At 41.6% G+C, this 16,124-nt stretch overlaps 1 protein-coding gene across 1 annotated transcript in view; it reads right to left on the reverse strand.

The window, feature by feature from the left end:
* Positions 1-8,509, reverse strand: part of FREM1 (FRAS1 related extracellular matrix 1) — a 43,344-nt gene extending 34,835 nt beyond the window's left edge. The window contains exons 1-5 of the mRNA XM_010159908.1: positions 8,279-8,509; positions 3,540-3,634; positions 2,667-2,968; positions 1,970-2,166; positions 999-1,322 (exon numbers count right to left, since the gene is read on the reverse strand). Coding sequence (XP_010158210.1) covers positions 999-1,322; positions 1,970-2,166; positions 2,667-2,968; positions 3,540-3,634; positions 8,279-8,509 — 1,149 coding nt within the window. The remainder of the gene's footprint in view (positions 1-998; positions 1,323-1,969; positions 2,167-2,666; positions 2,969-3,539; positions 3,635-8,278) is intronic.
* Between the last annotated feature and the right edge of the window lie 7,615 nt (positions 8,510-16,124).

Raw genomic sequence — 16,124 nt, forward strand, 5'->3', positions numbered from 1 at the left:
TTACATTGTTTTGTTTAGGTTGTTGATTAATTGTCTTAACAGATAGTTGTTTCATAACTATTGGCATATTTATATACTCCTTTAACTAATTTCACTTCCTCTTATTATCTCCGTTTTAAGACTACTGCTTATTTCTCAGAGTGCTGGCACACTACTGAATTAAACAAAATATCTAGCAGTACCGGTTGCTGAATACATAAAGTACACTGTACCCAAAGGAGGAGACATACATGGCCAGCACTCTGTGGCAGATCTGGAAGGATAAACATAGCCAGCAACCAACGTGGAAAAGGTAGAAATGGTGGTCCCATAAAACACAAACATGTCTGCAGCCTTGGTCTTACAGATCGGCACCGTTTTATTTACCCATATACTCCAGACCCTGCAGATACCAGCCTGCTCTCATCGTTTGCAGCATGTTCTCTATGTTAGTGATGAGCTTTTACTCCTCCCAGAATGAACTGTTGGGAGTCCCTTTTGTTGTCCGTATACCACCATTGCCACAGCAGGTAGGCTGTGAGATCAAATGGCAATTCTGACATTTAGCTGGCCCATCTTTCATGGCTTTAAATATGTCACCTGCCCACAGGTCACAAGGATCAGTACTGTCACATGGAGATGAAAGCTACATGGGAAAGGAACTATTGGTCCTTCCAAAGCCTCTTGGATAGGACTGCAAGTAGTGCTATTCCCCCAAACCCTTCATTTAAAAAAAAAAAAAAATCCTGTTTAGATATTCTCAGGGGATAAAAATCTTTCAATGCAAAGAAATTCTTAAGAAGTGAGCAACAAGTATCTGGTTTGTGTTAGAGAGTTAAGCTGGAGTCATAGGAAAGTGGTAAAAGATTTTTCCTCTGCTCCTGCACTACATATCATTAGAGAAACCTCCTTTTTTTTTTTTCCTGAAAAATATCCATTACAAATTAATGCATTTATTTACAGCTTACTGAATCTTCAGGATATGAAAAACAGCAAATGCTCATACGTTACAGTGTTACCTCATAATTCCTCCTCTCTGTGTGGCTGTTATTTGGAGGCTGATAAGCAATGAGCATGTCACTGAGATCTTTCCACGTGAAGGAGCCAACAGCTTTTGTGTGGTCGGACAGGTGAGTGATGAAGCCCCATGGAGGTGGCTTGGTAATATTGAATACAAGCAGAGGCTTGGGAGTTTCTTGGTCTTCAGCATCAATGGTTGTGGTTGTAATGGGGGTCAGAATAAATTGGTCCACTTCCAGAATGAACTTTGCCACTGGGGCTGCTTTGGGTATTTGATTGGGAATAGCTCCTTTGATCTGAACAGGGAGCCATGCATACTCAGTCTATAACAGGAAAAAATGAGACAACTGAAAGGGCAAAGTGAGCAAACAAAATAAATTTGATTTCTGTTACCTTCACATAGGTAATTAGGGTACATGTTAAAGCAGTAATTATTTTGAAAAGAAAAATAGAAACATTTTAATGAGAAAATGCCTAAAGCAGATATTTAAGCCTCATTACATGGTCTTCTATATTCACTTATTCATGTCCTTAATTTTGGGCTGAAACAACTTGCTTAGTTTGATGTAAGTTTAATTTATAACTTTACCTGACAGAAACATGCACAATCCATTAATTATTATTAACTGAATATGTTCACGCAGTTCTTAACATTATTACTGTATATGTTAAAGTCAGTGTAGCTCATGCTCTACAATAAAGGGGGAATTATGCCAGAATTAATTTTGCTCTCAGGCTAAACTACTTAAGCATGCCGGTAAACAACCAGGGGTGTTTCTCTGTAGGAATAATAATCTACGCATAGTGGCATGGACATAATGTATTTAATTTTCCCATCTGACAGCTTCGTAAGAACTGAACAAAGTTTTAGGATCGATCTCTCTCCTCTGATGTGAAAAAGAGTGATGTATTTAATTTTTTTGAAAACCAGGAAGACAATCAGACATTGTAAAGTTCAGTAAAAGTCTACCTTGTGCAGCATTTTGCTTCTGCTGTCTGTGAGGTCCAGCCTCACAGGAATATAGTCGATGTCAGGTGAGGGAGGGTCAAGGTGCTGGTATCGAATCCCCATCCTCAGAAACTCCTCGCAGCTGATTTTTCTGTTGCGAAGGTCTTCCTGTCCCAGCACACAGTTCCCATTTCTGCACTGCTGGCCCAGGCTGTGCTCTGTAACCCAAAGGAAGCAACAGTGAAACAGTTACTGCAGCAGAAATCAATGTGGGAAGCCTGTCCATACAGCTAAATGAACCCTAGACAGTGATGGGAATTAGGACTCTTTTCCTGACTTAATTTTTGCTTCAGGATTTTGCTTTCAACTGACATTTTCCAACTTCAACCTCCCATGGTCTCTTGTGTGGTAGGTCCTGCCTCCAACAACTCCCTGTGCTCTTCCTACTCAGTCTTGGCACTCCAAAAGCTGTCACAACGGTCCATGTCTAGGAGCCAAAACCAGACTCGAGTCAGGGGATTACTAACCCAGATCTGTGTTCTGCATTGTGCCTCACACAAACTTCATGTCCCTTTCAGTTTCCAGGATAGCTCAGCCTGTTCGTTAAACTTCACATGACCCACTCTTACCCAGCACGTCTGAGGAAACCCATTGCTGCAGACTTAATCTGCTGTGTCTCCTTGAGCCTGCTAATACAAACAACTAAAACTCATCGTACTAGGGCCAGGGAAAAAGCTCTGTGGCTGGTCTCCACGAAGCTGCTCTTGGTGCACTTCCCCGGTGATGAGCTGGCCGTGAGCAGGCAGGTTGGTTTCCGAAGGGGCTGTGGAAATGGTGCAATCCAGGTTCATCTTCCTGTCATAGTCAAAGGTGAGGACATTCTTGTCGATCACCCTGGACACACCATAGTACTCAGGGACCTCCAGGGCACGGGATCGCATTTTGATGATGTTGCAGTCTGGCTCAAGTAACTGCACGTGAAGGGTGAATGTTTCTACAAATGTTTCAGTTTCTGTAAACCTGCATGTGATAGAAAGAAATTAGTTATGCTTCATCCCATTTTCTGTCGCTCTGTGAGGTTGGCAGTGGCCTCACCTTTTAAATTGAATTAGTTGAACCACTTTCTCTCTTGTGCCCTCAAACCCCAGATCACCAGAGACCGTGAGGTTTCAGGCACTGCTGCCCACCTCCTCATGCTTGTAAAAAGGGTGTTTGTGTGATGGTAGGGTTACTTGCCCTGTGTATGCAAGGCCATGTGTCCCTGTCAGCATGACAGCATGGAACAGACAGTGCTCTGAAAGCACTGTTGTCAGTAGTAAAAAGAACAATCACTGGGTTTGTGTATAGACAAGCAACACATAACATTTATTACTTCTAACAAATACATTATTTGAGCATATCTGAAACACATTGTGACAAATGTTTCTGTAAACAGAGGTTCACTTGTTGGCTAATAATACTGTTGCTGGATCTATGTAGTTACGGTATGTACAGACGAACATGCTTTTACCATGGAAATGGACCGCTTGCTCTTCCTGCAGGCAGCTGGTCTCCTGGCAGCAATAGAGTGTAATCGCCCACCACTGCTTACCTGTACAGCCTAAGCATGACCGTGTCTTCATCTAAAATCGGACAGCCATTGTGGGTGTATTTGACTTCATTAAGAAGAAAGTGACAGTCAAAAACCTATGAAGGAGAAAGAATAGACAAGTACAACACTGCCAAGGATGTTAACTTCATGGCTTCTGTTCTGCTTCAATGAATGCATCCGACAGGAAATTTGTAACTGTAGCTTATTTCTGTGAATAGGGATTCACCTGTTCTGTGTTTTCCCAGCGAGAGCCAGATCAACCACTTAAATGTAGGGCTGCTGGCACTCACAGGGGAATGGGCACATAGGTGCAACTCTTCCAGGCTCTCAAGTCCCCCCTCCAGCGCAACATATAATTTGAGCGCACACTTCTCTACCACCGCAGCCTGTTGACTTACGGATGCAGTTGTAGTGGGAGAACAGCAGTGGATCTGAAAAGTCAGCAGTTCCTGCAGTACAATGTTAGATTTATTAGCTTTTGATTATGGTGATAGGTTGTTTATACAGTAAGTCCTGCTTTATGGCCACTACCATTGGACTACAAAAGCATGATCCTGTGAAACTTCTCTGTTGGAAACTTTGCTAGCCCAGATTTGTTACAAGTTTTTGGAACACTGACTTTCTGCCAATAGCCTTTTATCAGATTAAATGTCATCTCTGTGTCATATCAACACCCAGCCCCAATGTCAGTGTAATACCACAGCACAAAATCAAGCAGAATTACCATATGGTGTCTACCAGCTAATTGAAAAGAGATTAATTGTTATGAGACATCTGATACAGGTCAAATTTGGAAGAATGGCTGCCACAGTTTAACCATCTCAGACACTTGTTTCAGATCGACTGTGTAAAACAATGAACTTAATGGTCTATTGACTTGTGAAAGTAAGGCAAAGAGTAAAAATGCTTGACCCAAATGGAAAATATATGGCTTTGGAGAGTTCTGACACACCCATTCTTTGGAATAGGGATTTGGATTATGGCTTTTCATAGGTTTTTCATGTCCTCACATATGCCAGTTATCGAGTCTGGTAAATTACAATTCCCATGCAGCTTCATAAAGATTAACAGTGGAAAGCTCCTAGCATGGATAAGACCATGTGTAAGTTACCCTTGTGATAACAGGGAACCCTAACGCAGCCCACGCATAGATGGAGGATAATCATGTTTCATATCTACAGAGAGACAAGGCATATTCTTGTACGCAAGAAGGCAAAAGCTAATAATTGCATTTCCTAAGTGTCTTACTGTGAAATTAAATGTGGTTTTGATTCAATTTCTATGGGCAGTATTCACACATGATTAGTTCTTCTATGGACTAGAATAAAATCTGTTCAGCATTCACTAATAGACACGATGAGGCTGTATCTATTAAGGATTAACATAACATACATACGTGGCTGACTAAATAGCTACATCTTTTTGCAGAAAGGTCATTTCTTACTACCAGTCATTTCTTAAAATACACCAAAAGAATCACGAAAATGACGTTGCTTGTCTGAATTAGCTACATCTCCCCAACCACTTTGGAGGATGGTGAAGTGGAAGGGGGGTTTTAGTGAGGTTCTGAAATCTTGTCTGCATTTGCAGTGCATAACGTCTTTGTATGCTCTGACTTTCAGTGTAAAAATAAAGTAATACCTTCATTCCCAAATGAGTTGTTAATGTGTAGTTAACAGAAGTGCATCAAGACCACTTTGGATTTACACTAAGAGATATAAGAACCAGTGACCTCTGTTTCTTTCTAGCCATTATACAGAATTAGAACTTTCTATAGTGGTAAAATAATTAGAGTTTATTAGTACTGGCAGTGTCCACTTCCACTGAAGTTATTCTCAGATCCTCAACCATCTAACTGTTCTATACTGTTCTATATTCCTAGTGATTTTAAAATGTATGGCCTGCTTTTAACTTTCACCAAGTAGCACATTGTACAAAGTCTTTTTTTTTTTTTTTAGGTAATGTATTAGTGGATTATCAGGTACATATACATGGATTTCCTGCTCTTTCTATTGGCTAAAATAATCTTGGAATAATCTGTAATATGCGGTGTTATGGAAAGTATGATTGATTTTAATTGTTGGGACTGCTTAGAAATTAAGGACAAGAACTGTTTGCGAAAAACAAAATTGCTCTCAAATGATGGAAGTTTTGACTATGTTGTGGCTGTCCTGTTGCATATTGTTTTAAAAGGTCCAGAAATATGTGTTTAATTATTTTTCAGTATTGTGTACAAGTATTTAACAAACAACAAATATGTCTTTTTCTCACTTAGTCTTTTCTTTCCTAGTACAAGCTAACAAAAATGAAGGTGATTAATTAATTGGATAGTCCTAAGTGATATCCTACCAAGAAAAAAAAAAAGAAGTAAGTAGTTAAGTGGTGTGTTACCTTAAAGAAAAAAATATCCATACATTGTACACAAAAGTCACCCATATTACAGCTTCCCATAGTTTAATGTTGTATGCTGAAGATGAGATTCTTCACTGATGTAAATCAGTGTAAAACCCTCAAAGTCGGTAGGGCTTTTGGTAACATGTAGGTCTGATGTGCACCTGACAATAAGATACTGCTCAGATGATGCATCCCTGTTCATCTCGAAGGGAACTGCCTACAGCAGAGGAGATGGTTTATCATATCAAAGAATAATTTCTTTCTTTCTAAGACAGCATTAGTTCCATCTCTTAATTGATAACATAGGGATGGAAAATGAAGGGCCTTTCCACAACGGTCTGTTACCACTGATTGTCATTTTATATATGTATAAGACACAATCTGCTTTGCAAAAAGAAACATCTGTTTTATGCTTCCTAATAAGTTTTGCTTTCATATGAACAGGCAACTCTAATTGTCTATAAATTTGCTGGGTAAGACAAAGGAGATCTAAATCTTTTCCTAATTACTGTCGAGCTTTTTTTTTTCTACTTCAACTGCTTTTCAATTACAATTTATAATTAAATTGTCATACATTCCTAGGACATTACTCACTTTAATGGCAGTAAAACAGATCAGACCAGAGACATTTTCTGGCTGCAGAAATTTCCTGGTAGAAAGACCATAAGTGGCACTAGGAGGGCTGGATTCTGGCACCTATTTTGGGAATGGTGAAAACTCAGGCAGCACTTTTCAGTGCTGGGCTCAGGATTTTGTCACTTAAAACAGAAGCCTTCAGCTTACAAATTGGGTCTTGTTCTTCCCCAGCAAGGACATATGACTTGAGACAGGTGGACTCCCTGTCTCACTGGCAGTCTCCCTGGGGTCCCACGTGGTGGTGTGTCTCTGGCACTCCCACCTCACCACTCCTGCAGAGAAGAGGCAAAGGCACCTTTCCTAACAGGACGGCACGCAGGCTGGGGGCCATCCCAGGGAGGTATTCCGGTCACTGCCAACAGCCACAGCCCTTCTCCAGGCTGCTAGCCCAGGGCCCCCTGCCCATCAGAGCTCACCCCTCCAGATGAGGTGGGCCTACAGCCCCCCAGAGCCACACTCGGCTGCCTGGGCTCACACTGCGGCTGGGAATGGATGGGCATTTAATGGATGTGGGGGTGGGAGTGGCAAAAGGCAAGGACCTTAGGTATTTTGGAAAATAAGGTATGATGAGTACACATCTCGTGGGTTCACTGGCAAACTCCTTTTTTCTCCTCATGAGTCAAACTAGACTGGAGAAGCGGAGAGGGGGGCCCACTGTCAGAGCCCCTGTGCTGACACCGAGCAAGCCCTTGGGAAGCCTGGGCAGGGGCACTGCACATCTTAGGGCCAGCCTTGAGAGGTGGTCACACATTGCCCTGCTCATTGCCCCTGTTTTCTGGGCATGCCTCAGCTCCTCTGAGTGCTGGTTCAGATGAAGTACTAGTCAGTGGTCTGCAAAAATAGTAATGATGACCAAGCCAGGAGCTTTGAAAAATCTACTGAGGCCGTTACTCCTGAATCCGCCTTCACAGAGACCACCAGAAACCTCAGAGGGGACGTTTAAAACAATATACATATACAGAAATACAGCAGCACATGCTGCATGGTACAGTTAACGGAAATTTTTGAAAATAGACAAAGCTTGATGGTTATGGTTCATTTTAAAACCGTTCATCTTCTCTCTACTGTTACATCTTCATGCCAATTACTTCCAACTCCTTCCTTCTATGACTCAGGTGGGGGAACTGGTGAGGTGAATGAGTACCACAATGGTCATGTGTGGATTACACTTCATTATTCCTACAAGACTGAAATTTTAACAGAAAACATTTCTTTTTTAAACGTATTTGCCATCTGCTAGCAATTTAGCTGTTGGTGTACACAATGTGCTTATTGTATGAGATGATTTTGTTCTTAATTGCTCCCTTAGTAGTGGCTGCGTGACTAAAATGCAAAACGCTCTAGCGGGCTATGCATTACCCGAGGGGCACTTGTTACCCTCACTGCAGCAAAACAAGCAGCTGAGAGACAGGAAACCATCTCTCCAAACCGAAAGGTTTGAAATACCTGTTTGCCACTTGTGAAAGGAGACTCTGACCGAATTCCCTTTCATGCACTGCTGTTACTGAGCTCAGCTTTTGGATTTCAGGGGTGCCATCCTCTGTCAGGTGGCTGCATTTTAGCAAAAGTCTGAATCTCACAGGCCACTCGGTTTCATGCCTTTTAGTCACTACCAAAAAAACCCAAAAATTTAATCAAGTAGCTCTTCCTAGTTTCTCCCACACCTGCACACATGTGGACACTAGAGCAGCATATCGGAACCCAAATACCTGCGGAGTTAGTTTCCCAACCCTCTGTGTTATTGGCTCATTAATCACAACTTCTACTTTGCAGGCATCCTTCTCTCTGGGGATGGAAAACTTGAGGTCATCTTCTGACAGGAAGACAGACTGTCCCTTCATCACTTTCAGCCTACGGTTGACACTAATAAAGGAGCAGCAGACAACTCTTAGTACAACAGGCAGCAGTAGAAACAACCAGCTTTTCTCAAAGGGCTTCATATTGTGAGAAGATGCCAACTCTTTTCCACCAGGGAAAATGTTCTTAACAAAAGATGTCTTCTCTTTCTCCACCAGCAGATTTTCACCATATAATCAAGGACCACAATGTTAGTCGCAGGTAATGATACACCACATGTTTTCTATTAAGATGCACCCCTTGACTGAAATTTGGACAGATGCCTTTCAAAATATCCTTGGGTTTTTACCAAATTCATTGGTCAAGCCTGACAAAATGATGAGTGTGTTCTCAGAGTACTTTTAAGGTTTGCTAATCCTGAAAAAAAAAAAAAGAAAGAAAGAAAATTTATAAAAGACATTGAGCAACTTTGGGGGAAAAAAAACCAAACACACGCAACAAACCTGCCATTTCTTAAAATTGCAATTCATTTCAAGCAGCAGATAAACTTCACCTTTGAATACTATAAAGTGCACACATGTTCAGAAAATCAGCTATGTACCAATGAGACTTGTCCCTCAACAGACCAGCTTTCAATAAGAATTCCAGTCACCTTCAATCCATATGCACATACAAACACTTACTGTGCAGGATCCTTTGTTATTGGCCTTTTTTTACTGCTGGACCAAGTACAAATTAATAAGAGGGTATGAACATCCAAGTAATTTGAAAGTGGGCTAAAGGGAGAGTGGCCTTTTGTTAAATCTGGTTTTGCTTTGCCATTGAACGTGGGAAAAAAAATTCAACCTTTAGTTGGAAACACCTTGTCGGTGCCTCCCTACTCTTCCTGCTATAGCAAGTAACCATGCCAGGACATCCACACAGAAACATGTGATAAGGCACAACAAAGCTGATTTTTTATTTTTTCCACACGCATGCACAAACAGTAATCATTCTGAGGCAAATTCAGTGGAAACAAAGAACGAAAGTTAATATGGAAAATAAAGTTACATAAGCCTCTCATGCCCCCTGTTAGAATTAGCCATCATCTTTCATGTTTATAAACTCAGAAGACAGATCCACTCACTTCAGCCCAGATTCAAGACTGAAGATGCTGGGACTAACATATGTTTGAAGTTAGATGTATGTTGACTATGGAGTCTGGGCTGCAAATCATAGCTCTGGTTTTCAAGCTTGTTGTCTGAAAATCTTTCCATTTTGATCTAAAATTATGCAGCCAACTCAGTCTGAACAAAAAAAAATGAGAGAAAATGTAGAATTCTACCCAGAGGAAAGGGAATTAAATTTATGGTGGAAAGTTTTTTAACATATTCCAGAAACAAATCAAAATCTCAATTAATTTTTTTAAAAGTTTACTTACAGAGACAGCTTTTACTAAAACCCAGATATGTAAATGTACTTGCTAATTTTTGATTCTTTCTAGTGGGATGGGTATGCACAGCACTTCATGGAAATGAGCATATCTGAGATAGCACTCCACTTCCTAAAATTCACAGTTTTGAAACACAGTATGCAATCCTGTAAAGGACAGCTTAGAAAGAAGGGGAGGATAACAGATTGCACTTCAGCCTCTGAGTGAGAGAGTATAGTTTACAGCAAGCGCATCCTTTTAACCTGAATATCCGACTGGCATTTTATCACATAGTGCACGGATTGCCAGCAGTTATCAAACGTAATCTGTGTTTCCACTACCAGCTATAAAGCATGGGGAGGTGTTCTGAGTGGAAAACACCTTCATTGCTGTGCCCTCTTCCTAATTCCTGACTGAAACAAGGTGAAGACAAGCCTGAGGGAAGTGAAATAACTTTCTTGACATATGTCTCAAGAAGATGCTCTGCCTCTGACTTCAGGCATGCTGAAGGCATGACTTCAGGCATGAAGTCAGTCTTCTCTGACTTCAGGCATGCTGGGATCCTTGGCCAGCAGGAAGCTCCTTGCTAAGAGACTGCCATGGATTTTAAGTCCTTTGACTCCAGCCACTGATGGAGAAGCAATGCATGAGTAAGTCACAGCTAGTTTCAAAGACGGCCCAGTTTCTTAAGCCATACAGGGGCTTAGGGAAGAAGAAAATAATTAGGTATTTCAGACTCTGACTAGGACCTGACAAAGTGCTAAGAGGCAGTCATTGACTCTGAAGCACTGGCACAGTGATTTACAGCTCATGACAATGCCAGTAACTTCGCACTCCATAATATCAGGCTAGGACATGGATTTACAGTATAAAATGCTGTTATTCGCAGGGCACTGCATACCTTATGATAAATGATAAAATTGAAGACTGGACAGTTTTTACTTTCTCTACTCCTGCCTGGATATATACCACAAAAACATATTATAGTTCAGAGACAGCCTAATGTCCAGTTCAGAAATGGCACTGGTTGGGAAGCATGTTCTCCTCACACCTCCTATATGTGCTTACAAGAAGGGAAAACCACTTGTCTTCCTCCAACAGGGACTGCCAGGGTCATTCATGCGGAAATGCCTGCACCTTGAAGCCCAGGTGGATCAGTGTTCTGGTGCCTGCCCCATAAACCCCAGCACTGGGTGCAGGTACAAACCTCAGGCAGTGGTTTCTTTGCTGCCTTTTCTTACCCTGCATCAAACACTAATGGCAGAAAGGCTCCAAGAGGAGCCAGGAGCATTTCGGCCAATTTTGTGGTGGGTGTGTGAGCCATTCTCTCCTACAAAATTGGTCCCATGTTGTCACTGTATATTAAAGTCTAGTTTTGACTGCTTTTTCTTGCAGGTACTGCTCCTGTATCACCATACTACATGGTACTTAACGCTGGTCCAGAGTGACAGTGTCCGGCTCTCCAGCAGCTGTACAAGATGCTGCTGCCATTATTTGGTGTCTGCTTCAGACTTCCTTACATTCTCCTTACTTCTCTGCCTTTAATATCACAACTGAGCCTGATTCATCCCTGCTATTCCTTGGTGTGTCAACTGTGTATCCACAATGAACACGACTGAGGCATTTAATTCCAAATGCACTACAGTAATTCAGATCTACTTAGAGGCTTATTGAAGTAATGTTGTTCATTAACAATATGTTAGGAAAGTCAGTATTTTAAACTAAGTTGTTTCCTCATTGACTTTCTAAGGGTTTGTCTGCATGGAACAACACCTCAACCAGCTCCAAATGCACAGTGTGCCTACAAGCTCACAGGATCATAGAATCATAGAATGGTTTAGTTTGGAAGGGACCTTAAAGATCATCGTGTCCCTGCCACCATGGGCAGGGACATTTTCCATTAGGCCAGGTTGCTCAAAACCACATCCAGCCTGGCCTTGAAGACATCTAGGAATGGGACATCCACAGCTTCTCTGGGTAACCTGTTCCAGTGCTTCACCACTCTCTCCAGGAAGAATTTCTTCCTTGCATCCAATTAAATGTACCCTCTTTCAATTTAAACCTGCGTTCTCTTGTCCTGACACTACAGGCCCTTGTAAAAATTCCCCCCCAGCTTCCTTGTGGCCCTTTCAGGTACTGGAAGGTGCAATAAGGTCTCCCCAGAGCCTTCTCTTCTCCAGGCTGAACAAGCCCAACTCTCTCAGCCTGTCCCCATAGCAGAGGTGCTCCAGCCCTATGAGCATCTTTTGGGCCCTCCTTGTGGGCTCGTTCCAACTGGTCAACATCCTTCTTATGTTGAGGGCCCCAGAGCTGGACACAGTACTCCCGGTGGAGAGTAGAGAGGAAGAATCACCTCCCTTGACCTGCTGGCTATACTTGTCTGTATATAACCCAGGACAAGGTTGGCAAAGCTAGCAGCTTTGGTCCCAGAAGCAAAATAGCCATGTCAGTTCAGTGATATATCATATACTAGTTGTTATCCCTTGGTGGGACAGAGCACAGGATTCATGAGGAGAGGCCAAGACTGCTGGCTTTGTTCAACCTGAAGAAAAGAGGACTTATTGCTGCATGCAGACATCTAACAGAAGAGTGCAGGGAGCCTAGAGTTACACAGCAAAGGGACAAAATGCAACTCACAAAATTCACAACAAGGGAAATTCACATTAGATATCTGGGGGAAAAAAAAAACCAAGTCACAGTGAACATGGTCAGTGGAACGTGTTTCCCAGACATCCTCAGAGATACTTAAAAACCAACTAAGTGGCCTAGTTCAACTTTGGAGCTGGACTTGCTGTAATAGTTGGCTGTGCTGAGAACAGGGGGTGGGAGCGATTACCTGCAGAGGTCTTTTACACCCTAAATCATGTGACGACTCTAAGCTGAAATGACAGAGTTTTCTGGTTCCCAGGACCCCAGTTCATTATCTCGTGTATTTTTGCAAAACACTACATTATACCCTACAAACTGCCCAGTAATTCCCCTAAGATCTAATATAAAACAATACTGGTATAAAAAATGTGGTGACAAAGACAAACACCTCCTTTCCTATAATTAGTGGTAAACTGGTCTGAGATTTGGGTTCCTGGAAAAGAAGTCTACCTCTGGTTATTTGGAGAATGGGCATTCTTTTGGCCCCTGACATCACCCCAAAGATATGTCCAAGGCATTGCACAAGGCACACTCAACAAGGGGAACTCTGAGGAGCTCCTCATTTGCTGGCAGACCCCTGCCCTGCTCTGTAGATGAGTCCAGGGGAGAAGGCGTAAGGAGAAGGGACCTCTGAAGAGACCGTAGATATGACTCTGAAGAGTTAACACAGGGACAGACCAGGCTGGGGACAATCTAGGGGAGGGTTACTGAGAACTTCAAATGTGGTTTGTTAAAAGTTTCCCCCAAATAGCAGAAGAACTAGTTTTCCCCCAGGGCTGCCTGTGTGCATGTGAGAAATGATGCAATGGCTAATTACAAACACTAGCATTCTCACCAAATACAACTGCTTTTCAAGATTCTCAAAAAAAAAAAAAAAACCCAAAAACCAAAAGAGGGAAAAAAAAATGCCCAAAGGAACTCCAACTCTGCTGTGGAGTTATCACCATCACGAAATATCTGACAAAATTTCAAAATTTTTCAAGTTTATTGCCTTCAGGAATCTGGAGAACTCTTTTACGTCCCTAAGAGCATCCATAAGTTATTGACAGCTAGATGTCTTTCAACAGCAGACTCTGGAGAAAACATACATCTGTTCAGGACCCGTCCAGAGGTACATGTAGAAACTCTCAGTTACGTATCTCTACACACATATGTCATTACAACTCCTGCATGATTTATTTCAAAGGATGTAAATATTAATTCATTGGTGGAAAGGTTTCCAGCACTTTATACAGAAGTTCTAAAAGCGCAGATGCCTGAGCCTGATTCAGAGGAGGACTAATGTGATGCAAAATAAAGACTGATCCAAACAATTTAGATAGCTAGCTATCAGTGAAAAACAACTGAAAATAAGATCAGAAACAGCAGAAATAACTCTCAGCTGTAATAGCCAAAACCTGACTAAAAAAACATAAGCGCTGGTGATCTTGAGACAAGTCTCAAGGACATGCAAAGTCTTCAATAGGATTTGGATGGGACCTTAAGTGTTTCGCCGTGTGTGACACAATCTCTGGTTGCTTGGGAGATTTCACTGAACAATTGCACCCAAAATTGCCTTCTTCTATTGCAAAGCAGGAAAGGGATTATGGAGGATGATTGTTGTGGGCAAGGAGTTGGACTGATTTGTTTTAATGAGCACCAGAAAAAGTTTACAGGAAGCAGAAAGAACATAGGATCTTTTTTTTTAGAGGATGGGATTAAAGAAAACAAATAGCAGCCTTCCACGATTTCTAGGAAACAAGATGAATATTATTACAGCAATTAAAACTTAGCCACGGGCAATGAAAGGATCCTGAGCTGTTAAATTAGGGGGTTGTCACTTCAGAATGTGCAATTAACACATGTGCTCCTTGGACTGTTTGCTATTTAACGTTTTTGTCCTGTGCACTACAAACAAGGATTATAGGTCACACAGAACCTAAGTGTTCAGAAAGATATTTGCTGAGTTAGGGAATGGTGGATAACAGTTGTCTTCTTTTTTTCCTCACTCAGTTTTGGCCTGTGAACAGAAGTCCTGTGAGCTTTTTGATAAATCCTGTGCACTTTTTAGGAAAGTAAGGAAAGAGCAAGTGTTTAATTACATGGTCAATGAACAGACCTTTCTTTATCAGGGAAAACAGCTGAAGGATGTGAAGCACATCAGATACAGCCAGATTATTAACATTTTTTTGTTGTCCTTTTTTAATTTGTGGTATTAAAACAGAATGCTATGAGGTAGAAAAAAAAATGTTTTTCCTCATTTTACCCTTTCACATTACAGCTATTTTAACAGTGATTATCAGATTCAAACCCAATACAGTTTCATTTTACAGAGGTTATTTCAGACTTCAGTGTTAACTGTCAGCGTAATACTGTCACTGTCGCACATTAACTTGCGATTCACCTGAACTTAGGGTATTTGGTAGTGGAAATCGAGCGCTGAAGTATCCCTGTATGCTGACAGGCCAAGACAAGTCTGAAAGCACATTTGACATTACATAAAGGCAGACAAGTAGTAGAGGAGAAAAATCTGGATATAACACCATAAGCATTATTGCACTGTAATGCCAAGTCTTGCAGCTTAATGCAAGGCTGAAAATAGAATAACTGTTTTCCACGGCATTGCTGGAAAGGCTGTTCATTGCTGAAGGCTGTTCACTGCTGCTCCTTCTAAGAGCCCCTCCCTGCATCCACCAGAAGTTGTAAGGCCAGGGGGGACCCTGTCTAAGGAGTAGTGCTCCACTCCTCCCCATTAAGCACAGGTAAGCTGTAGGGGGGGAAGTAGGGGGAGCTCAGGCAGAGATGGACAAGAAAATGAAGGGAAAGATAAACACTTAACATTTTCAATCAAACAAGAGGTAAGGTATACTTAACAACTTGGCCTTCAACCATTTCACAATACAGTTTTTAAAAGGCAGAGCAGGTCCAGTCCCAGATCAAGACTAACAAAAAAGGAGATGCTGATCATGCTTGCCCCTTAAAGAGCATCCTGAAGACAGCATTGTTCCCTGTTCAGTGTTAAATAGATCTGTTTATATTGTCAGAAGTACTTCCGAGATAGAGATCGAGATCGCATTGTAAGCAGACGCCTATTATACTGAAGACAACTGCAAAAGCAAATAAAATAAAGTCTTGGCTTTTGTTTTAATAAAGATAGACTAACAGCTAAATTGCATTTTCTGAATAAGCATTTTCTCAAAAGATCGATGAAAACATCTTTGCCCTCTTCTAAGCTTAGAAAACTGTCTTAACAGAAATTGAGAAGATGAAGATGAAGAAAGAAGATTTTTTTTTCCCTCAGTTTTTTTTCCCTCTGACTGACCATTCTCCACCACACATGAATGCTGAAACAGAAGAGAGTGCAGTGCAGAAACGGATCTAGAAAAGAAATAATTATGTCTTTTGACAGCTGTCTGAGGAAGTCTATAAAACACTCAAGATTCCAGTGGGGCTCTTCCACTGATGCTATCCATAGGTTACTATGCAGCACACGACCTTCACCCTCCTGAATCTCAGTAGTCACCGATTTCACATCTTCCCTTTGGAGTTGTAAATCTATGGGGAACAGCTGTTTGCAGAGAAAGTCAAAGCAGCCTAGGAGAAACACAGACTGAACACCACACCTCTGCCATTTCTCGGCTAATTAACTTTTCAGAGGACTTGAACATTTCTTTTCAAAACTTTCTTTTGGCCATTCAAATTGTGCTGGGTTCAGCCAG

The sequence above is a fragment of the Eurypyga helias genome, unplaced genomic scaffold (genome assembly GCF_000690775.1).
Source record: "Eurypyga helias isolate BGI_N326 unplaced genomic scaffold, ASM69077v1 scaffold40319, whole genome shotgun sequence".
NCBI classification, from domain to species: domain Eukaryota; kingdom Metazoa; phylum Chordata; class Aves; order Eurypygiformes; family Eurypygidae; genus Eurypyga; species Eurypyga helias.